General features: G+C 49.0%; 3 protein-coding genes across 3 annotated transcripts; 2 read left to right on the top strand and 1 right to left on the bottom strand.

Annotated features, from left to right (window-relative positions):
* Positions 1 to 1,337: 1,337 nt before the first annotated feature.
* On the top strand, positions 1,338 to 4,552 carry PLA2G1B (phospholipase A2 group IB; the record flags this gene model as incomplete). Its single annotated transcript, XM_084648783.1, has 4 exons — positions 1,338 to 1,371; positions 1,779 to 1,938; positions 2,766 to 2,893; positions 4,434 to 4,552. The coding sequence occupies 4 exons, from the start codon at positions 1,338 to 1,340 to the stop codon at positions 4,550 to 4,552; spliced, it is 441 nt and encodes a 146-aa protein (XP_084504909.1).
* A 1,243-nt stretch (positions 4,553 to 5,795) lies between these two features.
* On the top strand, positions 5,796 to 26,748 carry LOC311531522 (uncharacterized protein). The gene is made up of 6 exons (XM_084648959.1): positions 5,796 to 6,211; positions 7,622 to 7,745; positions 18,163 to 18,329; positions 18,841 to 18,914; positions 24,911 to 25,012; positions 25,774 to 26,748. The coding sequence occupies exons 1-6, from the start codon at positions 5,990 to 5,992 to the stop codon at positions 25,940 to 25,942; spliced, it is 858 nt and encodes a 285-aa protein (XP_084505085.1). The 5' UTR covers positions 5,796 to 5,989; the 3' UTR covers positions 25,943 to 26,748.
* LOC311531485 (hydroxysteroid 11-beta-dehydrogenase 1-like protein B) lies at positions 10,236 to 15,050 on the bottom strand. The gene is made up of 6 exons (XM_084648876.1): positions 14,833 to 15,050; positions 13,478 to 13,608; positions 12,940 to 13,051; positions 11,651 to 11,839; positions 10,832 to 10,975; positions 10,236 to 10,523 (listed from the first exon to the last, which is right to left on the bottom strand). The coding sequence occupies exons 1-6, from the start codon at positions 14,930 to 14,932 to the stop codon at positions 10,309 to 10,311; spliced, it is 891 nt and encodes a 296-aa protein (XP_084505002.1). The 5' UTR covers positions 14,933 to 15,050; the 3' UTR covers positions 10,236 to 10,308.
* Positions 26,749 to 26,822: the final 74 nt, after the last annotated feature.

Here is a 26,822-nt window from a genome sequence, read left to right as displayed (position 1 = left end):
TTTTCTTATTGTAAGGAGAGTGATCACTGTACATAAGCTATTACCAGCAGGAGAGTGGGGTACAGAAGTTAAGCTGACTGGTCTGTAACTCCCTCGGTTGTCCTTATTTCCCTTTTTATAGATTGGCACTATATTTGCCCTTTTCCAGTCTTCTGGAATATCTCCCATCTTTCATGTCTTTTAAAAAATAATCACTAATGGCTCAGATATCTCCTCAGTCAGCTCCTTAGTATTCTAGGATGCATTTCATCAGGCCCTAGTGCTTAAAGACATCTAATTTGTCCAATTTTTAACTTATTCTTTCCCTATTTTAGCCTCTACTGATCTAACCTCATTTTCACTGGCGTTCACTATGTTAGACGTCCAATCACCACCAACCTTCTTGGTGAAAACTGAAACAAAGAAGTCATTAAGCACCTCTGCCATTTCCACATTTTCCTGTTATTTCTCTCCCCCACGCCCCATTGAGTAACGGCCTTGGTCTTCCTCTTGCTTCTAATGTATTTGTTTTCTTATTACCCTTTATGTCTCTAGCTAGTTTGATCTCATTTTGTGCCTTTGCCTTTCTCGTTTTGTCCATACATATTTGTGGTGTTTATATTCATCCTTTGTAATTTGACCTAGTTTCCACTTTTTGTAGGAATTTTTTTTTTATTTTTAGATCATTGAAGATCTCCCTCCTTCATGTTTTCAAAATAACAGCCTGCTTATCCCTTAGCATCACACAGTGCCTCCACCTGGCCACCCACCTCATGACAGAAGTCCATTCAGAATGGGGTGAACTGCTTTCACCCTATTATCTGGACCAGGCCAGGAGAACACAGGTGCACCTTCTGGACTGGAGATAAAATAGGGTGCCATGAAAATGTCAGGCTAGTTCCTAGGGGGATAGGTATTTGTATCAGAGGAGTCATCAGCACAACTGCTACCATTGGTGCTAGTCTCACCAGAGGCCACACACACTGTCTGGGATTGGAAACAGTTCTTCAGGCTTTGTAGTTGGGGAGCTTGCCCATGTTATACTGTATCTGTTTTATGGATGTCAAGAATTTATTTCCAGGACTTTACATTTAGCTTGTTACACAAGCATTATCTTAATTTTAAATTTAAAAAAAAAACAAGCTAAAGTATGCAGCTGGCCTGTTGGCTCCTGGAAAGGTAACTGCTGACCTTCAGCCAACTTTGCTATACTCTGTGATCCCACATCCCTTGACAGAAGTCTGCATTCGACAATGTAAACACTGCCCTGTTATCACACTTGTGTCAAGGTAAGGCTGTAATTATAAAGAGACTGATGCAGACCACAAAGACTATATTTTTCATACCCTGCTGAAGGAATGAAATTCATCCTGCTCATTCTGCTGTTTTCAGGTATGACTACATCATTTACTCACTCTCACGCCCTAAGTCTGTCTATCTTGCACATGTGTCACGGACTGGAGGTCTTGGTGGGTATGAACTCAACTTGCCACACATATGGCAGCAGACACAGGTAATTTATGGAAAGTGACAGTTTGACAATGAGCTCATCCACCTTCAGAAGCTGCCTCTGTGACACCCCATTTTTGATAGACAGGAGCATTAGCGCTTTAACTTCAAAAACCCAAAGAAGAAAGCTATTTTCCCACCCTCCCCCATATCCCAGTCTTTCGGATCTGATTAACATCAGTTTGGTTGTAGCTACAAGGGAACCAGATTGGGCACGTCTGAGACATGAATATGTGTTGTCTGCTACTGTCAGGTATAACTCCCACCTGAGTGTTTGTGTTTCTTCTCAGTGGGTGCGGCCAATGCCGCTACCATCTCCCGGGCTCTGTGGCAGTTCCACGCACTAATCAAATGTGCCATCCCGAACAGCAACCCACTACATGATTACAATAACTATGGCTGCTACTGTGGCTTCGGAGGCAGCGGAACACCAGTGGACACCCTTGACAGGTTGGTGAGACTTTGCCTTCTCAAAACCCTTCCCTCTCCTTGCAGCTGTATCTGCAGTTCTTGCTGTCAGCCCTTTCCCAGGTGCCCCTGCCTGTGTTTGGAGAACATTCCTGGCTAATATGACATCCTGTGCCAAGAAATGGGGTTGTATTGTATTTCACTGTGTCCATTCTCAGGGGTTACGCATCATCCAAGCAGCTCCCCTTGTTTCACTCTTCTGCTGGTGGTTGCTATACTGAAGAGCTGAATTGAATGTGTAGTAGCAACTCTTGTAGTGGTGCTAAGTAGCAGCCAAGAGAGAAACAAATCAGGGTGACCAGATTTAAGCATACATCACAGGGCTTTGGACCCAAGTGATGCCACTGCAATGCTACTGATGTAAGTGCATGTGCAACAATAAGACTGAGAATTTGGCCCCTTATCTGGCAGGTTACTTTCCCTTCAGAGATGCCCTACATTTGCTGTCTGATCATTGTGCCCTTTTGTTCAGAGTATTGTCTAGACCAGTGTTTCCCAAACTTGTGACGCTGCTTTTTCACGGAAAGCCCCTGGTGGGCCAGGCCAGTTTGTTTACCTGCCGCGTCCGCAGGTTCAGCCGATCGCGGCTCTCACTGGCTGCGGTTCACTGCTGCAGGCCAATGGAGGCTGTGGGAAGCGGCACCGGCCTAAACAAACCAGCCCGGCCTGCCAGGGGCTTTCCCTAAACAAGTGGCATCCCAAGTTTGGGAAACACTGGTCTAGACAATCCACCCTAGTTAACTTAAAACAAGCCAGCTGAGCTCAAGCCTGAGTATATGGTTCTGAATGTATTCCCCATTGTTTCACAGGTGCTGTCAGGTGCATGATAACTGCTATTCTATGTCCAAGCAGCTTTCAGCGTGTAACGGACTTCTGGACAACCCTTACACAGAGATGTATACCTACAGCTGCTCAGGCACCACCATTACCTGTAGTAGTATGTCTGCCTTCTCTTATTTCACTTTAGCCACTGGTTTCTTTTTTATGGTGGTTTGATCTAAGCTGCATCTCCTTCAGCAGGAAGGTGCTTCCTAAGCAAGCTCCCCTCCATACCATTACCCACTTCAGTAGAGATGGTGTTTGCCAGGAGTGGGTATACCTCCCTGTAGAGACTCTGTAGCAATCACATTCTACACAGCATAGCCCATAGCTCTGGTTTGAAAGGCCTTAACTCCTTGGGATCACAGGTTCATATCCAGGACACACATCAAAGGACAAAGCCTTTTGTCCTGCTAAACTTGGTTTTACACAGTGTCTGGTGCACAGAGCTCCCATCTCTTCTTGCTAGCTATTAAGTTTCATGTCAACTCTTATGAGAGGGGGTTTGCCCAAGAATCTTGCCCATAGTTTCCTCTCCTCCCACTGTTGAGGGCTATTTGACTGTAGCTCTTTATCCCTGGGGTGGCTGCATTTCAATAGTGGTGTGTTTGAAGTATTCTGGAAAGCACCTTGAGAGCATTTCAAATTAAAAGGAGAAGGTATGAGAGTGAAGGGAAGGAGTATAACTATTTAAGTTTATCAGTTTCACTAGCCAGCAGAGAGAATCACCTTGGCTGCCTCTCCTCCCTGCCACCTAGGAAGATTTAAAGTAGTCTGAAACTGCCTCTCTTAATACAGCTATTGCTTAAACATTTGAAAACTGAAAATATGTAACATTTCCATGATAACCATAGGGATACCCTCTGAGGCTGGTGCCACCTAAAAGGGGACAGGCACAATTGACACCTCACAGGGTCAGGACTAGAGCAGTGCGTAAAAAGAATAAAATATCTGATTCAAAACAGCAGAGGTTTTGGCCTCCCCAAAGTGCTGCCATTGCTTGGAATAAAAAAAGCTGTCCCATTACTAGAGGCCTTCTGAGTTTTCACCTTCCGCCGCAGCATGGGCCATGTACTTGGTAGGACCATCTTACTAAATCCTTTCCCTGCCATTGCAAGGCCCTTGGTGCAGCCGGTCCCTCCTGTTCTCTGCCTGGGGCACATCACCGTGTAGTCTTGCAAGGGCTGCACGGTGTTGACCTAATGCTGGCTGTTGGCTTGGCGTGGGTGGCTGGGAGGGGTCTGGGGGCCTGTGCAGGGCCGGTCTCAGCCAGGCCTGTAGACCCCAGGGGGGTGAGGCCACGGCTTTTACTGGCCCAGCTTGTGCTAGGGTAAGAGCCAAGCTTTGGGGGGGTCCAAGGCTCTTCTTCCGGGGGCGCTCCGTCCTCGCCCTCACAGGTAACGTGCCCAACGCCTAGGGCCCGGCCGGAGCGCTCCGAGCGGCCCACAGAGGCTCTGCCCCCACAGCCCAAGGGTGCCAGACGTGCCCTGGTGTCGTTCCCCCCCCCGGGTCCAAGGCCCGCGCGGGCCACCCCGCGCTGGGCTCGCCGCACGGGGAAGAGCCGGCCTAGTGAGCGGCCCCTGGGGCGGGCCAGGCCCGTGGCCGGACGCTCGCTGGCCGCTTTGCCCTCGCTGACGCCGCCTCCTTTCCCCCCGCAGCCAAGAATGACGAGTGCGAAATGTTCATCTGCGAGTGCGACCGCAAAGCGGCCATCTGCTTCTCGGAGGCGCCCTACAACCCGGAGTACAAGGACCTGGACTCCGCCCTGTGCGGCTGACCGCCCGCCCGACTGGCCCCGGCCCCGGCCCCGGCCCCGACCCCGCGCAATAAAGCCTAGCACCGCGCCGCGCCTCCCCCTTCTTCCTTCCTGCGCCTGGCAACCGCCACCAACCGCCCCGCGGGCCCGCCCACGGCAGCGCGCCAGGGTGGGCGGGGGGATGGGACCCGCCCGCTGGCCCCACCTACCGGCCCGTTCGGGGCAGAGGGCGAGGCGACGCACGCTGGCTTCCCCGGAGTGACGTAGTAACCCCGCCCTCCCAACTGTCACACCAGCGCTTTGTCACGTGTGCGGCCCACGCGCCCACCTCCCCGATTGGGCCGCTAGGGACACGTGTTCCGGGAGCCGCCGTCCCCGCAATAACAGCCGCTACACAGAAGACAGGGAGTTCGTGAGCCCCGCCCACTCCCGGGGTAGGGGACAAGGAGCCACGCCCACTTCCCCGCCCCCATAGGAGACCTAGACCGTTCTCTCACTGTCCACCCCCACAGGGGACAGGGAGCCCCGCCCACTGACCCCATCGAAGACTGAGCCACGCCCACTGCCATTCCCTCTCCCTCCCCCCACCCCCATAGGGGGTTTGGGGCTGCAGAAACTGATCCATTGCTTCTTCCCTTCAGTGGAATAAGGGGCGGGCAGTTTCACCTGCTACGCCTTCCCCAGTGTTGAGTAGACTGGTGGGGCCAGGCCTTTGCTTGAGGTGTAATGGGGCCTGGCTGTTCCCCTCCATATTTTCCAAGTTGCTGGATGGCCCCTCCTTACCTGTCAGGGAATAGGGGGGAGTGAGTGGGAGTCATCATGGTCCAGGCCAGCCCCACCAGTGCTTGTGGGTCATGGTCCTGTTGCACATGGCCTGTCACTTTGTGACACCCCCATGTCCCACGGGGGCACTGGCTGCACAGGGAGGTGGGGACAGAAGTGGAGGTTGTGGTACTGTGGTCACACTCTGGGTAGGAGAGTCTGAGGGGGCCTGCTCTGCTGCCGCCTCTCTCTCTTAGGAGAGGGGATTTGGCTCTTCAGCGGCATTGAGCCAGCTCCTCTCCCCAGCTGGAAGTCACTTCCCTCAAACAGGATGCAGGTCATGGTCCCAGCTGCCCTTGGAGGAAAATGTTTGTGTGCAGAGGAGCCTAAGAGAAGCCCTGCCCAAGAGGATCACTTATCTCCTTATTTTCCTGTGGGAGGATGTTCTGTCCTGAAGCTTCCAGCAATTTCAGCAACTCTTATTCCCTACACAGACCCTCGCCAGGAGAGGTTGGCACTAGGATAGCTATGAGCTCCTACTAGAGCAGCAATCTACCCTCTTGTGAGTCAGTGTCAGGGCCTCAGGATGGGAAAGGAGGGTGGCCTCTACTTTTCAGTCAGAAGTAAGTAACTCTGCTGGCTCGCTTTCCCATTCAGGATCGCTTTACTGCCTGTCTTTCTCTAGCGAAGTGTAGGATGGAGACCTTGGATGAGTTTGACAATGAATACCCCCTCAGTATGTCATTCTGCAAGCTGATTTCCCCTGAGGACTTTGAAGTACAGTCTTTATCCTACACTGAGCAGTGCCTGCAAGAACTGTATACAAACATGGAGCAGAGCCCAGGGATCTGTGAGAGGGTCATGCGAAAGCGGAAGCAGATGGAGAAAGAAGCATCTGGCCTGGCATCATTTTTAAAGGTACCTGCAGTGCCTTCCTGACTAACAGCTCCCCCCACCAAATATCTGAGATTATTGGGGGAGATTTTATCAGGAATAACAGCGAGAGAATGTGTCTCTCGGAGCCAGGAACTCTTGACCACTCTAGTAATGAGACAGATCACCTTGTAGTTTTGCACCACCACTCTTTCCCTGTTTCTGCTTAGGCTGCTAGTATCTGTGCCACAAGAGGAGGGAAAAGTCTGTTTTCCAAATTGTGCATGAGCTTTCCTGAAACCCGCATCCCTCTCAGGGTTCCCCCCTGCCTCCAGCATGGAAAAGCCTGGATGTAGCCTCATTACATGACCTGGATCAATCTCTTCTGGGACTAGGGAATGAAGTGCTAGCTTGAGACCACCACTCTAGTCTCCACCTGCGTGTTGACTCTGATTCTCAGATCGCTATTTGCAAAGTGGTCCAAGCTTTAAGGGGAGTTAAATGTTACTGAAATCACAGGTTATGGTGATATATGTTCAGCCTGGTCAATATGAATCCAGTCATGCGATTTCCACTAAAGGGAATTATGGGAGCAAATTCCCCTCACCCAATGGAAAAATTACTCTCTTTTTTAGGAGTTTTTTATGTTTGTTTGCTGGGGGAGTGTGCAGGGAATAGAGACTGGAATCGACAGAGGAAGTGCTACTGAAGCTATTGTTGTACTTCCTCCTTTTCCCTGTAGTAAGGGCTCCTTAGGTTGACTTGGATACTCTTGCCAGCTCTCTATCTGCTCTGTGACATTAACTTTCCCCTGACTCCAACCCACATGAATCTAATGGCAGCCTGAAGGCACCTGACCATTCTGTGTATGTCACCGCTCTGGCAGTGTAAAGGGTCCTTAAAGTCAGTGTAAATGTCCCCCTGAGACTTCCCCTTGTGCAGGGAGCTGCCTGACCAGTGTAAAAGCTGTACCCCAGTCCTTCTCCTAGTCCATAGCATAAGGGTCCATTGAGGGGATGGCCAGATTTCACAGCACTACAGCTGTTCTCTGCTTAACAGAGTTCACAGGGAGCTATGGGAAGCAGAATGTTAGAGCAGCCCAGAGGCTGCTGCAACTTACACTGCGAGCAGGCACAGCCCTACTCAGCATCAGAATGGGGGCGTAAAAAGATAGCTTCAGGCTATCTTTGTGATTTCAGATCACTAACGCTCCCATTGCACACAGAGCCTGGTTTTCAGTTGCTCTGTTCCTGTACTTGGGGCAGGGATGGAAGCTGTGGGGGGGACAAACAGAACATCAAAGCCATAACAGCTGGTATGTGGGATACTGGAGAGATGGTTAGGTAGTCTTGTGAACCAACAGTCCACCTTGGCTATTAGACAGCAGTACCCACTGCAGAGGCGAATAGCAGTGCCTTACCCTCCATTCCCCCCACCCTCCATGTTGTTTTCTAGGCCAAGTTTTTCTGGACACTTCAGGGAGAGATGAATTACTGTAACTATGTGGGGATTGCGGAGATGCAAGAGAAGGTGGTGCAGCTGAAACGAGACATGCAGAAAGTGAACAGCTATGCTCGGGGTAATCCCTGTGCTTCAGTATCCATTTAGACATGTGGCACAACTCTTGGAAATTTCCCTTCTTGGCTCTTCCTCTCAGACTCCCCTCTCTCCATCCTGTGGCTTGTGATGCAGAAGAGAAAATGCAGCGATGTTGTAACAGTGCCTTTCCCCATTGGGAAGGGATAACTCAGAAGTCTAAGCACAAGCTTGAAATAGCTAAGCTCTCTGAAACAGCAGGCTTAAATCCACCCTTCATGCTTCTGAGGCAGTTTCATTTAGCTAGCATCTCTCTACTGATTTTTATCCATAGATCTGAATGCTTTACAAAGGGAGATAAGCAGTATTATCTCTGTTACCTATGAAGAAATAGCCTCAGGGAGGTGAAGTGACTTTGTGAAGGTCACACAGTGAGTTGGTGGCATGGCTGTGAATTGTACCGAGGTCTTCTGTCTCCAAGTCTAGTACCTGGACAACACAGCCTCCCCAGTTTGCCTCATTGTCCTGTGCCAAAATTTCCCTTTCATTGTGCACCCGTTGTGTGCCACTCTCCCACCCCTGAGCTGGCTATGTTTTAGTGGTGGTTTATGTATAAAAGTTTGTGAACCACTTTGGGATGTCTGGGATGAAAGGTGTTATAGAAATATTAGATGTAATTGTTTGTTAATTAGCTGTTTGGATTCTGATGGCCATTTTCACCCCAGTCTATGATATAGCTCTGATGTTTCCTTCTCAGTCCTTGGCCTGGTAGTTATATTAGCAGCTGGTATAGAGTGGGAGAGGGGGTGCGGGGGGTGCGTGTGTGTGTGCGTGTGTGTATCAATCTACAGCACTTCAGCATGCCTCACACTAACTCTGTGGATCCTCCTGATGCACATTAAAAGTTCCCTAGTGTGTATTGACATCCTACAGCTTGAAACAGAGAGATTGGGGGCTGTCCCTCATCATTCTGATCTAGTTGGCGGACAGCAGCTCTGAGGTCTGCCCAGAAGCCTATACAACTGTATAGTTTTGAACTACTTAGAAGAGCAGGGAAAGGACAGCCCTTGACAGGGAAGTGCTCTCTCTGTATCCCCACTCTAGGGTCTAATTCCATGCATTATTAGGTAGTCTGTGGTAGCTGCATGTGCACCTCAGGCCAGGCTGGGGGTAACAGTCCAACTAGAGGAGACTGTAAGCTACACGTGTCAAGGTGTCCAGATGCTAGAGATGAGTGAAGGATGGAGTTGCATCTCATGGCCCTGCCTAGATCTAAGGTGTGTATTTTGGGGCTCATTGGGGAAATCTTTGCTCAACATAAGAACGGCCATTCTGGGTCAGACCAAAGGTCCATCTAGCCCAGTATTCTGTTTTCTGACAGTGCCCAATGCCAGGTGCACCAGAGGGCATGAACAGAACAGGTAATCATCAAGTGATCCATCTCCTGTCGCCCATTCCCAGCTTCTGGCAAACAGAGGTTAGGGACACCATCCCTGCCCATCCTGTTTAATAGCCACTGATGGACCTAACCTCCATGAATTTATCTAGTTCTTTTTTGAAACCTGTTATATCTTGGCCGTCACAACAACCTCTGGCAAGGAGTTCCACAAGTTGACTGTGTGTTGTGAAGAAATACTTCCTTTTGTTTGTTTTAACTTGCTGTCTATTAATTTCATTTGGTGGCCCCTAGTTCTTGTGTTATGAGAAGGAGTCAATAACACTTCCTTATTTACTTTCGCCACACCAGTCATGATTTTATAGACCTCTATCATATCTCCCCTTAGTCGTCTCTTTTTCAAGCTGAAACGTCCCAGTCTTATAAATCTCTCTCTTACAGCAGCCGTTCCATACCCATAATCATTTTTGTTGTCCTTTTCTGAACCTTTTCCAATTCCAATATATCTTTTTTGAGATGAGGCAACCACATCTGCAGGCAGTATTCAAGATGTGGGTGTACCATGAATTTATATAGAAGCCATATGATATTTTCTGTCTTATTATCTATCCCTTCCTTAATGATTCCCAACATTCTGTTCGCTTTTTTGACTGCCGCTGCACATTGAGTGGATGTTTTCAGAGAACTATCCACAAGACCCCAAGATCTCTTTCTTGAGTGGTAACAGCTAATTTAGACCCCATAATTTTATATGTATAGTTGGTATTATGTTTTCCAATGTGCATTACTTTGCATTTATCAACATTGAATTTCATCTGCCATTTTGTTGTCCAGTCACCCAGTTCTAAGAGATCCTTTTGTAGCTCTTCGCAGTCTGCCTGGGACTTGACTATCTTAAGTAGTTTTGTATCATCTGCAAATGTTGCTACCTCACTGTTTACCCTTTTTTCCAGCTTATTTATGAATATGTTAAATAGGACTGGGCCCAGTACAGACCCCTGTGGGACACCACTATTTACTCTCTCCATTCTGAAAACTGACCATTTATTCCTACCCTTTGTTTCCTATCTTTTAACCTATCTCTCTCTCTATGCACTTTGGAAAGATTATGTCCAACACAAACATGAGTCCAGCATCTCAGTTGCCCCCTCTGCTTGAGCAGGGTTTTCCTTTTATTGTGCTTCCATGTGAAATTGAACTGCCCTGAGGCTTAGAGGATATTTTCCAGGACAAGGAATTTGTCCAGCAGCCTTTCCATCAGGCCTGGCATCCATTCCTTCAGCAGCAGCAGAGGCTTTAGGGTCCAGTAAGGATATATGACCTCTCGATGTCGCAGCACACCAGCCCGCACCACTTCCCGCGCACACTCTTCTTTGGGACTTGCCTGCATGGTGATTTTATCACCGATGATTTTCAAAGCATTGTCTGGGATGAGAACAATATGAGAACAAGAGAACAATTATCACACAGGGTATCTCCTTTCCTCTCTTCTTCCAGATTAAACAGACTGCATCTGGGTGCACTGGGGAGCATAAACTCTCTGAACTACAGCAGCCAACACCCAAACCTTTTCTATAGTTCTTAAGATCATTATCATGTAATAAATCTCCTGACCTCCCCTTATTCCCCTGAGATTATCTCTCAACATCTGGATGATATTTTTTCCCTTCTGCACTGTGTATTGCAGCCTAATGATTGGGTCTGCCCAGTAGAGAGTAGCATTTTTGTTTTACCTGTGTCAATATATCCCAGCACAGCAACTGTGACTGAGAGACTGATCTCCCGAAGGTGCAGCTCCCTGCGTAGCGAGCTGTAGAATCCTTCCAGAGCAAACTTGGCTGCATTGTACGAAAGGGTGAATGGACCTCCAATGCGACCTGAAGAGAATCAAAGCAATAGGAATAGCTGAGAAGTTCCCCCAAGGAAACGATTCGCTGAGGGGAAAGGTTTTAGGCAAGTGGAGCTGTCAGAGGACAAACTGGAGTCTCATGTAGATCCAAGTCTAAATACTGTTCAGATCATTTTTCTGTTGCATAACTGCCAACCTCAGAAACCAGACACGTCTTCTATTAGATGGGGCAGCCCCACCAGCTCTTGCTGGGATCCCATCAAATCTCACAAGCTAAACAGTGTCAGGGCATGTCAGTACTTGGGAGGAGACCTCCAGGGGCACCTGTAGATGGTTTGGTAGGTGGCCCTCTTTACTCTGCTTTGAGTTCCTACTCAGACTAAATCCCCAGCGTAGCTGCATTTCAGTGATGGGTGAGTGATCCCAGTGAACAGTTTGTACTGAGCATTTTGAAAGACAGATTTGGAGGAGAGTTGTAATTACCCATCCTCTGCCACCAAAGAGTTAACAAAACTTCTCTGGAACTAGAAGCCTTTGTAACAGGCAGGAAGAGATTGGCTGTTGTTGTAACTAATGGCTTTTCCTGTGGAGGAGGTGAGATGAAACAATGATTCCACCAGTATTGTTAGCTGTGAGATTGGTTTGACTGAGTAGGGCAGTTTGGATGCGTTCACTGGTAACTGAAAGGAGCAGCCTTCCTTACCACTCAGGGACGATATGACAATGATGCTGCCCTGAGACTCTTGCAGCATGGTCATTGCAGAAACTGTCAGCTGGACGTAGCTCAAGAAATTGACAGTCATAGAGCTGGTCACTGCTGCCATGTCTCCTTGGAATGGGCCAAACCGGCCACTTCCCCCAACGTGGTTCAAAACCAGGTAGTCAAGACCCCCTGAAAGAGAAGGGGAAACACAGATTCAGATGAAGTATGTGCATCTGTTCTTGGATCAGATGGATGCGGTACACTATCTGCCCTCCCCGCTCCAAGATAGCAGCCGTTCTGAATCAGAGTCTACCAGAATCAGGGGATCTGCAGTGGGATGCACTCACATTTCAACCCAAATATTTCTTAGGTGGAGCTAGACTTACAGCCACTGAAGTCAATATCTAAACTCCCACAGATTAAAAGGGAATACTACTGGACTCTGGTATTGTCGGCCTTGATCCCAAGCTAATTCCCATTCTTTGTTCCCCAGAGTTGGGATGCACATCAACTATTCCCATATACCCTCCTGCTGATGCTCGTGACGGCTGATGGCTTTGGAGTCAGGGCCCTAGCGGAGAAACCACTCACAGCTCCATCCTGCTTATAAGCCAGTGGAGCCATCTCAGGTTCTGCTTTTCTCTCCTCTGTGCAGACTCCTGGAGACCTCCCCCACTCTCACTGCAGCCTTCCCCCCCTCCCTGATAAATCTGACCTAGCACCCACTGAATGTCTGACTTGTCTGCAGCTACTCTGTGCACACTCGAGTGCTCCATTGTGAGAAATGGTGCTTGTTCCATCTGACACCGCGCACAGGCCGCTTGGGATGAAGCAGTCACTGTTGATTAAAGCCAGGACCCTTTTCCATGGAGGGCCCCAACATCTGTGATGGAATAATACTAATGGCTGTTCAACTTCCCAGTGAAGCTGCCCTGCTACCACTGACGTTTAGTGCAGGGATTTCCCAGCTGGGGCCTGGGGAAGTCCCCGTTGTTTGGAAGAGCACCTAAGCCGGTCATTCTGGAATTCTCTGCATCTCTGCTGCCAGTTGAAGTAATTAGTTATTCAAAAGAGAGCTGCACTAACCCTACAGGGAATCAGTGTTTGGGAATCTGCGTGGCTGGGCCAATCCCTAGGATGATTAGGCTTTTTCCGGGTAGCAGAAAAATGGAGCATCCTGTTTCAGGGAAAGGCAGCGTGGGTGATTGGAGTAGTTGACCCAGAAGAGGTCTGTGTCCTTCCCTGTCCCAGGAGGACACGAAAAAGGAGGGAAGCAATGCAAGTTTTACCCAGTTTGTTTCTGGTTTCTTCAATGACATTCTGGGCTGAAGTCAAGTTGTTCATGTCGGACACCACGTGCCTGGCGGAACTCGCCCCCAGTTCCAGACACTTCTGTGCCACCTGCAGAGAAAAGAGCAGCCATCAGCGAAGAACCTGACACTGCAGCAGGCTGTGCAGCCTTCCGCGTGGCAGCTGTTTCATAGCACAGAGTAGAGCGTGCAGCTGCCTGCTTCAGTTCGCCCCAGGTTAATGGATGGGGCAGGAGCTCGGTCTAGCATGAAATAGAAGGGACTGAATGCAGCTGAAGAATCACATTGGGCAGGGGAGCAAAGAAGTGATGATTTGCAGTAGCGTGCTCAAGGCCACATCCTGGCCTCGGGTGTGAATACAATTTCTGTTGAGAGAAGGGGGTTGTAATGTGGGTGGGTGGCCAATGTGTCCTGGCGTTTGGCCACCTCTGCACCCTGCTGTGTGGGATTGGAGAGTGGGGTATAATAGAAGCCCAAATGTTCCATTTCTCCACCCTCCTTGGGTTGGGGGTCTTACCTCCTTGAGCTGCTTCTCCCTCCTGGCAGTGAGGAGCAGGTGCGCTCCCATTCGTGCAAACTCATAGGCTATTTGTTCCCCAATCCCAGTGCTCGAACCAGTGACCAGCACACGCTTCCCTCGCACCATTTCTGGAGGTTTAAAAGGCTGTTAGCAGGAATTTGACCAACTGCTTCCCTAAGATACTGGGCATCAGGGAGCCCCAGGACTGCAACACTGATTCTCTAAATCCCAACAATATGTGCCATCGAAGAAGGTCTATCTTTTCATCTGTAAAATGGAGGTAGTGATACTCTAGGAGTACTGAGAGTATTCGTTTGTAAAGTGCTGAGTACTGGCACCAAATTGTTTGTACAACTGGGGAGTCGTTACACCTTTGATCAGCCTGACCTGTTGGAGGAGAGACCACTTGTGATATGGGCTTATGTGTAATTGGACAAGTTAGGGAGGGAAAGGACCTGTTAGGTCACCCCATCCCTCTCCCTGCCACTACAGGATATGGTACATTTACTAGAGTTTGTCCAGGCTTGCTTTAAATGTCCCAAGCAATGGGGCTTCCACCATTTCCCTTGGAAGACTATTCCACAGGCTAATGCAGCTCTCTGCAAATGTGGCCTTGCCCGCTATTACAGAAAGCATGTTCCCCAAACGCATGGCTCCTGTGATAGTTCCCAATCCCCAGAGGGAGCTCATGGTGAGCACCAGAAAGTTGGTTCTCTCAATGGCTTCTTTTAGAAAGAGGTATTTTCTCCCTTTCCTGATATTCGGGTTCCCCAGCCTCTGAAACAAGGTTATCCTGGTCTGTCTTTGCTACTCAGAACCAGCATTCCTCCTTTGTCACCACCTGGAGGAAATCTTGCAGCCACAAGCTTCCATTGTGATACCACGTCTGTAGGAAAGTATCTGGCTTTTCTTAGGGCATCATTGGGGCTCATTTCCTGTCAACATTCTGCATTTTCTAAACTCATTGGAGTGGTTCCCCTTACAGTGGAGACTGAGCCACATGTTCCCTGCTTCATTACCCCCTTTTACACTGGCCCTTCTCTCTGTTCACCTCTTGTTTTTCAGCTCCAGCTTTCTGTATACCTCTTAAATAGATCATTGTCATAGATCTAGCTTAGTTTTAGAAAGTATTTTCAATTGCTTTGGATGCTGACAGTAGTCACCAAATGGGGGGCCATCTTTTCCCTTTACACTGAGCTGTGAGAGTGCCACAAAAGGGGACTAACCTCCATCCTGATTTCAGCTCAGTTTTTCGCAATCAGCAAAAGATCTGACTGTAACAGGGAGTCAGCGCTAGCCCTCTTCTGTGCCTGGGGTGTGAATTCCCTGGGGTCCCGTCCTGCTTTGCTTACCTGCAGATAGGGTTTCCTGGCTGTAGAAATAATAAGCACATAGGCCAACAAGGAGCGAGAGGAGAAGCCTGATTGCAGCCATTGTATCAGCTCTGTGCATAGACACTGGAGTGAATCATTAAACCCAGCAGGCTCTTTCATGTCCAAGTGATAAACAAGTGAGGGTCACAATTTGATTTCAGCATATGTCACTGTCCAATTTCTCTCACCAGCCTCACATTGGAGCACTTCCCTCCTGCCAGCAGTTTGTACTAGACTAGGTATGCACTGGGGCAGCGATTTACTGTTTAACCCAGATCCCCTTTTGCACAGTGCACCACATATGGTGCCATCCCTTCTGAGCTGCATCCAAATGAACTGGCTTGAACTACATGGAAGATGTTAATTGGCTCCTGTTTAGGGAGACAGTTACTCCCCTTTGTTGTGGGAGAGCAGACTCTGAAAGCTGCTGCAGACCATTAGCAGCCATTTGAATGTCCTCTTACTGTCCCTTGTCAATATGAGCATTTTGAGGGATGGGGGGTTAGGGTGAGACCCAAAGAACATTGGAGGCAGCTTCTCCATCCTGACTGGCTGGTGGGGAGGGTCACTAAACTGTACTATATACATTCTTGTACTTTGCTCATCAGCATAGTATCTGAGTGCCCTCCAATAGTGCATTAAGCAACATGATTAACATCTGCCATATGTTGTTTGGTCTCTGATCCTCTCTCCACAGGGAGAAGTGTGTGCATTGGTGTCTTGTTTTGACAGTTTTTTTTTAATAACTGGTGGTGTGACTTGTGACGGATCTTAGTTCCTGAGGGAGTTAATGTCATAGAACTTTCTCAAAAAGAAAAGGAGTACTTGTGGCACCAGACTAACACGGCTGCTACTCTGAGAACTTTCTCAGGAGCTGGTCCAAGACTGTCTCCTGCACAGGCAAGCTTTTACCCTTATGGCAGAGAGAGCCATTGAGCCAGAGGAACATAGAGAACATTATCAGTGGAAAGCCATTGCCTCCCTCAGAGACCAGTAGGGTGACCAGACAGCAAATGTGAAAAATCAGGACGGGGGTGGGGGGTAATAGGAGCCTATATAAGAAAAAGACCCAAAAATCAGGACTGTCCCTATAAAATCAGGACATCTGGTCACCCTAGAGACCAGGGTGGGTCTGAATCTTCCCTTGTGTATGGCACTTTGCAGGATTTTTCTCACTGGCTCCCCATCATAATGGAGTGATAGAAAGGTCCGGAAATGCTCTCCTGCTTGGCAGTCGTCACTGGCTATAAGAAAGGGAGGCTGGAGAGTTTGGCTCCAAGTTCAGACAGAATTCACTGTGAATGCTAGTTATGTAACATAGCCTTAATGCCAAAGTGATGGGCACATCAGAACTGCCTGCAGCCTTTCTGTTGTGGGTCTGCTGTAAAGGAGAGATTAAGAATTATGGTCTAGTCCATTCTGAGATAAAACTGGCTCAAGCACCCACCACAGGGAGATGGTTCAGTTGTGTAAGCAGGGAAAGCTGGCTGAGTTGTTTGGATTGCAATGCTTGAGAGAGATGCAGTGAAGCAAGTCTGAAGCCTGTACACAGCACCCTGTGCTTGCCACCACAGAGGGATGCTCAAGCTTGTGGGATAAATGCCAGCAGACAAGAATGGACGAATAGCCCATCTAGTCTGGTATTCTCCCTCTAACCATAAGAGGTGTAAAACCCTATTGGTCATAATGTACCTAACGTTTGATACTGACCCATTGCAGGGGAGAATTCAGATAATGCCTTGAAGCATGACAACTGTTGGCCCTTATAAATATTCCCCTAGCTGGTGCCTCTGCAGCTGCCATTCCTACTCATATAAAGCGTGACATTATTTTAAAATGCATTGGGTCTAATTTTCAAAGCTATAAGCAAAAATGCATAGGTTTCACTTGCACTTTAGGTATCTGCACATGCCAAGAGCTAGCTATGTGTCTTACTAGCCATCACATGCACAAATAGTAAATATGTATATTTGCCTCTAGCTTTTTGAAAATCATGCCCTCTAGACTATAATAAGCTATAACGATGCACTAATATATTGTGGCTGTGTTTCACTTTTTTATGTAAAAAGAAAAGGAGGACTTGTGGCACCTTAGAGACTAATAAATTTATTTGAGCATAAGCTTTCAAGAGCTACAGCTCACTTAATTGGATGCTCACGAAAGCTTATGCTCAAATAAATTGGTTAGTCTCTAAGGTGCCACAAGTACTCCTTTTCTTTTTGCGGATACAGACTAACACGGCTGCTACTCTGAAACCTGTCACTTTTTTATGTGTTGTTGCAGCCATGTTGGTCCCAGGAGAGGCAAGGTGTGTGAGGTAATATCTTTTATTGGATCACTTATCTTGTGGTGAGACAGAGACACTTTTGAGTTTACACTGGTCTCTTCTTCTTCTAATATCCTCGGACCAACACAGCTACAACAACGCTTCTCTATACCAGTTATTATTTCCTATATTCAGACAAACTCAAGATACATAGGTTACGGAAAATGGGTGCGTGTGTGCGTGTGTGTGTGTATGCACAGAGTTTGGGATTTTTGCCAAAAAAAAAAAAATAAAAGGACCCAGCCACAGCTGAGCTGCAGGCAGGATGGGTGGATAAACAAGATCAATGGGTCCCTTTTGGATTTTAATGACTAAGAGGAATGTCACTGCATTAGACTGAAACCCAACAAATCAAATCTGTTTTAACTATGGGCATTCACTGGGTATGTTCAGCACACCAGGATTTTGCTCCCTCTCAGAAGGAGAGTGTCTTAAGCAGGGAGCAATCAGGTGCTTTAAGGAAAATGTCCTCTCTGAATTTATTACTGGTGAAAGGTGCTAGATTGACAAGGCTGGAGGGCAAAGTCCTCTGTCCCTACATTCACTGTCCACCAGCATTTCTCCTCTCCAACCTGGAAGGACAACTGCCCAAGGTTGGAGAGTTCAGTCTCCATGACCTCTCTGCTGAGATGGCCAACAGGTGGCCAGTTGTGCTGATGTGGACACTCACCCCCTAGGAACTTGACTGAGCCCCTCCATATTTATTTCCTGTAGGCCACAAGCAGCCACCAAGGGCTGATAACTTTCTGTCACAACTGACCTGAGCGGCATTAGGACAGCTGATCTAGGCTCCGTTGCCTATTACCAAACCCTGAGCCATTCAGTTCCCTTCTGGGCTTGATTTTTAAATACATGGTATCACAAGAACTGAAGAACTACATTGCACCCTGCCTGCCTCTCTGGGCAGTGAAACACACCCTAAGACCTTAAAGTTGCTGGTTTGAAGTGCTTTGGGGGTGTGCTTTTGTTTTCTTTTCTCATAGCTGCAAAGGCTGTGAAAGTGCGATACCCGAGGCAAGTGACTGGGAAGAAGCAAGCTCTGGAGGGAGGATTCTGTCCCTCCTGGGCCAGGACTTCTGGCTCCACCGCTCCTCCCAAGTTCACCATGCCCAGGATCTTCGGACCTTTTCCCGAACTGATGAGCAACCAGGTTTGTATTTGGATCTTCCACTAATATGTTCCTAGAGACCCCAGTCCTGACATATCCTCAAGCCATGCAAGTCCTCCAGGCTGCCTGGGGTCTCTCTGCTACCCTCAGTGTAGCACAGTACACATGGCACCTGTCCCAGGCTGCAGCCCTCTCTAGTGTGGAGTTAACTCTGACTGTGGGCATTAATAGAGGAGCAGGAAGCAAGGCTTTCCCAATAGGAGGAAGTCCTCTCACAGTAGCAACTCCAGCCCCAGGCTCTCCCAGCAGAGATTCTGTAGGAAATGGGCAGGAGCACTGGCTGTGGGGGAGCTCACAGTTACTCCAAGTCTAGCCTCCCCAGTAGAGGCCCTGTAGAGAGTGGGATAGGAATGCTCATTGTGTGCAGGCTCCCAGCATCTCCATCCCAGCTTTAGCCTTTCCCAGCAGGAGCACTGACTGGTGGGTTAGCTAACTTGCTTGTGAAGAAACAATGCTTGTGCCGTTGTCTAACGAGTACTTTTATTTCCAATAGATGGACAGAGCAACAGCTTCGAACACTGACCTGAAGCACCACTGGGCTGGGGTGTCGACAATGAACCAAAAGAGGTTTGAGGCACTGGGGAGGGTCAGTACTGGCTAGGGGTATGTCTACACTACGAAATTAGGTCGAATTTATAGAAGTCGGTTTTTTTGAAATCGGTTTTATATATTCGAGTGTGTGTGTCCCCACAGAAAATGCTCTAAGTGCATTAAGTGCATTAACTCGGCGGAGTGCTTCCACAGTACCGAGGCAAGCGTCGACTTCCGGAGCGTTGCACTGTGGGTAGCTATCCCACAGTTCCCGCAGTCTCCGCTGCCCATTGGAATTCTGGGTTGATATCCCAATGCCTGATGGGGCTAAAACATTGTCGCGGGTGGTTCTGGGTACATATCGTCAGGCCCCCGTTCCCACCCTCCCTCCCCCCGTGAAAGCAAGGGCAGACAATCATTTCGCGCCTTTTTTCCTGAGTTACCTGTGCAGACGCCATACCACGGCAAGCATGGAGCCCGCTCAGGTAACCGTCACCCTATGTCTCCTGGATGCTGGCAGACGCGGTACGGCATTGCTACACAGTAGCAGCAACCCCTTGCCTTGTGGCAGGAGACGGTACAGTACGACTGGTAGCCGTCATCGTCATGTCTGAGATGCTCCTGGTCGCCTCTGTGAGGTCGATCAGGAGTGCCTGGGCAGACATGGGCGCAGGGACTAAATTTGGAGTGACTTGAGCAGGTCATTCTCTTTAGTCCTGCAGTCAGTCCTATTGAACCGTCTTATGGTGAGCGGGCAGGCGATACGGACTGCTAGCAGTCGTACTGTACCATCTTCTGCCGAGCAGCCATGAGATGTGGATGGCATGCAGTCCTTCTGCACCGTCTGCTGCCAGCCAAAGATGTAAAAGATAGATGGAGTGGATCAAAACAAGAAATAGACCAGATTTGCTTCCCCCCCTCCCCTGTCTAGGGGACTCATTCTTCTAGATCACACTGCAGTCACTTACAGAGAAGGTGCAGCGAGGTAAATCTAGCCATGTATCAATCAGAGGCCAGGCTAACCTCCTTGTTCCAATAACAACGATAACTTAGGTGCACCATTTCTTATTGGAACCCTCCGTGAAGTCCTGCCTGAAATACTCCTTGATGTAAAGCCACCCCCTTTGTTGATTTTAGCTCCCTGAAGCCAACCCTGTAAGCGCCCCTCCCAGCGTCAGAGCAATGGCAAACAATCGGGCATCTGAGAGTGCTGTCCAGAGCACTCACAATGGAGCACTCTGATGGGGCTAAAACATTGTCGCGGGTGGTTCTGGGTACGTGTCGTCAGGCCCCCATTCCCTCCCTCCCTCCATGAAAGCAAGGGCAGACAATCGTTTCGCGCCTTTTTTCATGAGTTACCTGTGCAGACACCACACCACGGCAAGCATGGAGCCAGCTCAGGTAACCGTCACCCTATGTCTCCTGGGTGCTGGCAGACGCGGTACGGCTTTGCTGCACAGTAGCAGCAACCCATTGCCTTCTGGCAGCAGACGGTGCAATACGATTGGTAGTCGTCCTCGTCGTGTCCGAGGTGCTCCTGGCCATGTCGGCTGGGAGCGCCTGGGCAGACATGGGCGCAGGGACTAAATTTGGAGTGACTTGACCAGGTCATTCTCTTTAGTCCTGCAGTCCTATTGAACCGTCTTATGGTGAGCGGGCAGGCGATACGGACTGCTAGCAGTCGTACTGTACCATCTTCTGCCAGGCAGGCAAGAGATGAAGATGGCTAGTAGTCGTATTGTACCATCTTATGCCAGGCAGGCAAGAGATGAAGATGGCTAGCAGTCGTACTGTACCATCTTCTGCCAAGCAGCCATGAGATGTGGATGGCATGCAGTCCTTCTGCACCGTCTGCTGCCAGCCAAAGATGTAAAGGATAGATGGAGTGGGTCAGAACAAGAAATAGACCAGATTTGTTTTGTACTCATTTTCCTCCTCCCCTGTCTAGATCACACTGCAGTCAGTCACAGAGAAGGCGCAGCGAGGTTAATCTAGCCATGTATCAATCAGAGGCCAGGCTAACCTCCTTGTTCCAATAACAACGATAACTTTGGTGCACCATTTCTTATTGGAACCATCCGTGCAGTCCTGCCTGAAATACTCCTTGATGTACAGGCACACCCTTTGTTGATTTTAGCTCCCTGAAGCCAACCCTGTAAGCCGTGTCGTCAGTCGCCCCTCCCTCCGTCAGAGCAACGGCAGACAATCGTTCCGCGCCTTTTTTCTGTGCGGACGCCATACCAAGGCAAGCATGGAGGCCGCTGAGCTCATTTTGGCAATTAGGAGCACATCAACCACCACACGCATTATCCAGCAGTATATGCAGCACCAGAACATGGCAACGCGATACCGGGCGAGGAGGCGACGTCAGCGCAGTCCCGTGAGTGATCAGGACATGGACACAGATTTCTCTGAAAGCATGGGCCCTGCCAATGCATGCATCATGGTGCTAATGGGGCAGGTTCATGCTGTGGAACGCCGATTCTGGGCTCGGGAAACAAGCACAGACTGGTGGGACCGCATAGTGTTGCAGGTCTGGGACGATTCCCAGTGGCTGCGAAACTTTCGCATGCGTAAGGGCACTTTCATGGAACTTTGTGACTTGCTTTCCCCTGCCCTGAAGCACATGAATACCAGGATGAGAGCAGCCCTCACAGTTGAGAAGTGAGTGGCGATAGCCCTGTGGAAGCTTGCAACGCCAGACAGCTACCGGTCAGTTGGGAATCAATTTGGAGTGGGCAAATCTACTGTGGGGGCTGCTGTGATGCAAGTAGCTCACGCAATCAAAGATCTGCTGATATCAAGGGTAGTGACCCTGGGAAATGTGCAGGTCATAGTGGATGGCTTTGCTGCAATGGGATTCCCTAACTGTGGTGGGGCTATAGACGGAACCCATATCCCTATCTTGGCACCGGAGCACCAAGCCGCCGAGTACATAAACCGCAAGGGGTACTTTTCGATACTGCTGCAAGCTCAGGTGGATCACAAGGGACGTTTCACCAACATCAACGTGGGATGGCCAGGAAAGGTGCATGACGCTCGCATCTTCAGGAACTCTGGTCTGTTTCAAAAGCTGCAGGAAGGGACTTTATTCCCAGACCAGAAAATAACTGTTGGGGATGTTGAAATGCCTATATGTATCCTTGGGGACCCAGCCTACCCCTTAATGCCATGGCTCATGAAGCCGTACACAGGCAGCCTGGACAGTAGTCAGGAGCTGTTCAACTACAGGCTGAGCAAGTGCAGAATGGTGGTAGAATGTGCATTTGGACGTTTAAAGGCGCGCTGGCGCAGTTTACTGACTCCTTAGACCTCAGCGAAACCAATATTCCCACTGTTATTACTGCTTGCTGTGTGCTCCACAATATCTCCTTGATGAAACCCCCCGCCCCTTGGTTCACTCTACTTCCCTGTAAGCTAACCACCCTCCCCTCCTCCCTTTAATCACCGCTTGCAGAGGCAATAAAGTCATTGCTGCTTCACAGTCATGCATTCGTTATTCATTCATCACACAAATAGGGAGATGACTACCAAGGTATCCCAGGAGGGGTGGTGGAGGAGGGAAGGAAAATGCCACACAGCACTTTAAGCACAGCACTTTAAAAGTTTACAACTTTAAAATTTATTGAATGACAGCCTTCTTTTTTTTGGGCAATCCTCTGTGGTGGAGTGGCTGGTTGGCCGGAGGCCCCCCCACCGCGTTCTTGGGCGTCTGGGTGTGGAGGCTATGGAACTTGGGGAGGAGGGTGGTTGGTTACAGAGGGGCAGCAGTGGCAGTCTGTGCTCCAGCTGCCTTTGCTGCAGCTCAACCATACACTGGAGCATACTGGTTTGGTCCTGCAGCAGCCTCAGCATTGAATCCTGCCTCCTCTCATCACGCTGCCGCCACATTTGAGCTTCAGCCCTGTCTTCAGCCCGCCACTTACTCTCTTCAGCCCGCCACTTACTCTCTTCAGCCCTCCACCTCTCCTCCCGGTCATTTTGTGCTTTCCTGCACTCTGACATTATTTGCCTCCACGCATTCGTCTGTGCTCTGTCAGTGTGGGAGGACAGCATGAGCTCGGAGAACATTTCATCGCGAGTGCGTTTTTTTTTCTTTCTAAGCTTCACTAGCCTCTGGGAAGGAGAAGATCCTGTGATCATTGAAACACATGCAGCTGGTGGAGAAAAAAAAAGGGACAGCGGTATTTAAAAAGACACATTTTATAAAACAGTCGCTACACTCTTTCAGAGTAAACCTTGCTGTTAACATTACATACATAGCACATGTGCTTTCATTACAAGGTCGCATTTTGCCTCCTCCCACCGCGTGACTACCCCCTCAACCTTCCCCCCTCCCTGTGGCTAACAGCTGCGAACATTTCTGTTCAGCCACAGGCAAACAGCACAGCAGGAATGGGCTCCTCTGAGTGTCCCTGAAGAAAAGCACCCTATTTCAACCAGGTGACCATGAATTATATCTCACTCTCCTGAGGATAACACAGAGAGATAAAGAATGGATTTTGGTTGAATGCCAGCAAACATACACTGCAATGCTTTGTTCTACAGTGATTCCCGAGTACGTGTTACTGGCCTGGAGTGGTAAAGTGTCCTACCATGAAGGACGAAATAAGGCTGCCCTCCCCAGAAACCTTTTGCAAAGGCTTTAGGACTACATCTAGGAGAACCGCAAATGCCAGGGCAAAGTAATCCTTTCACATGCTTGCTTTTAAACCATGTATAGCATTTTAAAAGGTACACTCACCAGAGGTCCCTTCTCCGCCTGCTGGGTCCAGGAGGCAGCCTTGGGTGGGTTCGGGGGGTACTGGCTCCAGGTCTAGGGTGAGAAACAGTTCCTGGCTGTCGGGAAAACCGGTTTCTCCGCTTGCTTGCTGTGAGCTAGCTACAACCTCCTCCTCATCATCATCTTCTTCGTCCCCAAAACCTGCTTCCGTATTGCCTCCATCTCCATTGAAGGAGTCAAACAACACGGCTGGGGTAGTGGTGGCTGAACCCCCTAAAATGGCATGCAGCTCATCATAGAAGCGGCATGTTTGGGGCTCTGACCCAGAGCGGCTGTTTGCCTCTCTGGTTTTCTGGTAGGCTTGCCTCAGCTCCTTCAGTTTCACGCGGCACTGCTTCGGGTCCCTGTTATGGCCTCTGTCCTTCATGCCCTGGGAGATTTTCACAAAGGTTTTGGCATTTCGAAAACTGGAACGGAGTTCTGATAGCACGGATTCCTCTCCCCAAACAGCGATCAGATCCCGTACCTCCCGTTCGGTCCATGCTGGAGCTCTTTTGCGATTCTGGGACTCCATCATGGTCACCTGTGCTGATGAGCTCTGCATGGTCACCTGCAGCTTGCCATGCTGGCCAAACAGGAAATGAGATTCAAAAGTTTGCGGTTCTTTTCCTGTCTACCTGGCCAGTGCATCTGAGTTGAGAGTGCTGTCCAGAGCGGTCAGAATGGAGCACTCTGGGATAGCTCCCGGAGGCCAATACCATCGAATTGTGTCCACAGTACCCCAAATTCGAGCTGGGAACGTCGATTTAAGCGCTAATCCACTTGTCAGGGGTGGAGTAAGGAAATCGATTTTAAGAGTCCTTTAAGTCGAAATAAAGGGCTTCACTGTGTGGACGGGTGCAGGTTTAAATCGATTTAACGTTGCTAAATTCGACCTAAAGTCCTAGTGTAGACCAGGGCTAGGAGAGGGTGAGAAAGCAAGGAAGAGAGGAAGCACATCCCCACTTCCTTATAGGTGATGGGGTGAGGGAGAAAGTGAACCTGTGATGGAGTTGGAGGGAAGCAGGCACTTGTCAGGTGTGGGCTGAAAACTCATTTGATGCCCTTCAGCCCCTGTAATGCTGCTCCTCCTGCAGCCTGGTCAGTGTGACACAGGGATCTCTTCCCTCTTGTCTGTTCCTATAGGACTACTACATCTCCCCCCACAGGTTCCACTTGTCCCCAGAGAACCAGGGTGAACAACAGGGCACTGCTCAGTTTAGCTGCAGTGAGTGTTAGCTCTCTTCCTGAATGCCTTGTCTTCCAACAGCATGATCGATCTGCATCCTATAGTGCTGAACCCTGGTGGCTTTCATGCCTCGCTCCAGGCTGGTAACCACATCAATAAGCTGAGGTACACCTGTTTCTCAAGGTAGGTCTCATTAGTTACCCACTATCTCAGGGCCAGATTCTGATCTCCTTGTTCTTTCTGAGTAGAACTGTACTGCACAAACAGTCCCATTGAAGAAATGGCAGAAGGCGCTGCTTCATGCGAGAAAGGGATGAGAATATGGCCCTTGGGGAAGGGCCTTTTGGCTCACTGTGGGATCTCCTTTTGTGGGGAGGAAAGGGGAATTTGATTACACATGAAGGGCTCTGATCCTGTTCTCACTGAAGTCAATGATGGCGAAGCTTCCTCTTCAGCAGTGCTGGATCAGGTTCAGCAGAAAGAAGGAATCCCATCGTCTCAGCCTTGTACTGGTCAAGAACCTCCATAGGGAGGAAAAGGTTAAAGTCCATTGCATAAGAGTGCTAACAAATGAAGCAATGCAGTTTCGAGGATTGACTCTGCAATGATCAGATCCTTGGTTGGGAGCGGGAGAAGAGGAAGTGTAGTGGTAGTGAAGAGGCTGTAGAGCATTTGTATACCATCATACACTGTGCAGGTAGGTTCTGACCACTGGGAATTCATTCCATACCATGCTGTTCCTATATATTTATATGTACCTCATGTAAACCATTAGAGGAATGTGGCTTAGCCTAATTTATCAGTAATGCCTGAGGGGAGCTGTGACTCCTTTCACCAGTGCTCAGCTGCTGGTACTGAACAAGTAAGGATAGGTGAAAGAGGTTAGCTACCCATCACATTACTTCTCCCTGGCTATCCTCACTGGAAATGTTTTCTTGTTCTAGGCCTCCTGGGAACAGTCCCAAGCCTTCTCCCCAAAAGGCAGGCCCTTCTGACATGAAGTCCACACCTTCTGTTTTTGACACTCCCATGCTGTCCAAGTTTCAAGGTGGCTCAGAAGATGACATGGATAATGAGAAACCTGGCCCCAGTTCCCCTCCAAAGGGAGCATAATTGTCTCTTCCTATATGGAAAATTGCTACGTGAATAAAAGTTCCATGCAAGCTCCTTGACTGTGGGTGAGAACTCCGCTGTGTAGGAGCCTTGATGATAGTACAAAGAGAATAGCTGATTGATTGCTTGGGAAGCTTTGGCAGGTGGGGCAATTCTAATAGGCCAGAGCTGGCATGATACTTGTGAGCATCAGCAAACAGACCTATGATTCACTGCAAAGGTGTCCCCGTTTATGTAGAGCTGGTGGTCTGTGGTAGGGGGACATTAAGCTACCTCACTTCAGATGGTGGCATGTGTAGCAGGGTCTCCCCTAGCTTATTAGTTACTGCTGTCCTCGTCCGGATTTGAACAAGTGCATAAGCAGGGAAAACCTCTGTGTCCCATAAGCAGCCTTCCCTACTTTGCTACTTGGAGAGGTAGTGTCCTTTCAGCAAGTGACCACAGCAGTCCTGGCCCTGTGCATTTATTATTATTCTCTTTGGATGGTTACTGTAGGAAACTGCCCTTGAAGATGGCACTGGAGCATTTTAATCTGCATCCTAATGGAATCTTAAGAACTCATCACAACACTGAAACCCCCTTATAGCATGCAGGTCAGCTCAAAGACCCAATGTTTGCCCAGCGCACACTTCTGCCTCTCAATCTGTATACAGCAAAATACATCTTAAGGGACCAACAGAAATTGGTAGCTTAACAGAGGTGGATTTTCTCTTAGTGGTGGGGCAAAATGAGGGATGGGGATACTTTAGGGTGGCCTGTTGAGACAGACAGTTCCCTCATCAGGGTGGTCTCTTGTGCAGGTATCGTCGTATTACTCTTTTGCTTCATCTAGTGCTAATAATTTCAGCTTGAATTTCTGAAACGGAAAAATGAATCTGAC

This window comes from Lepidochelys olivacea (assembly GCF_965140295.1).
Source record: "Lepidochelys olivacea isolate rLepOli2 genome assembly, chromosome: 15".
NCBI lineage: Eukaryota > Metazoa > Chordata > Testudines > Cheloniidae > Lepidochelys > Lepidochelys olivacea.
This window is presented reverse-complemented; position numbering and strand designations above follow the sequence as displayed.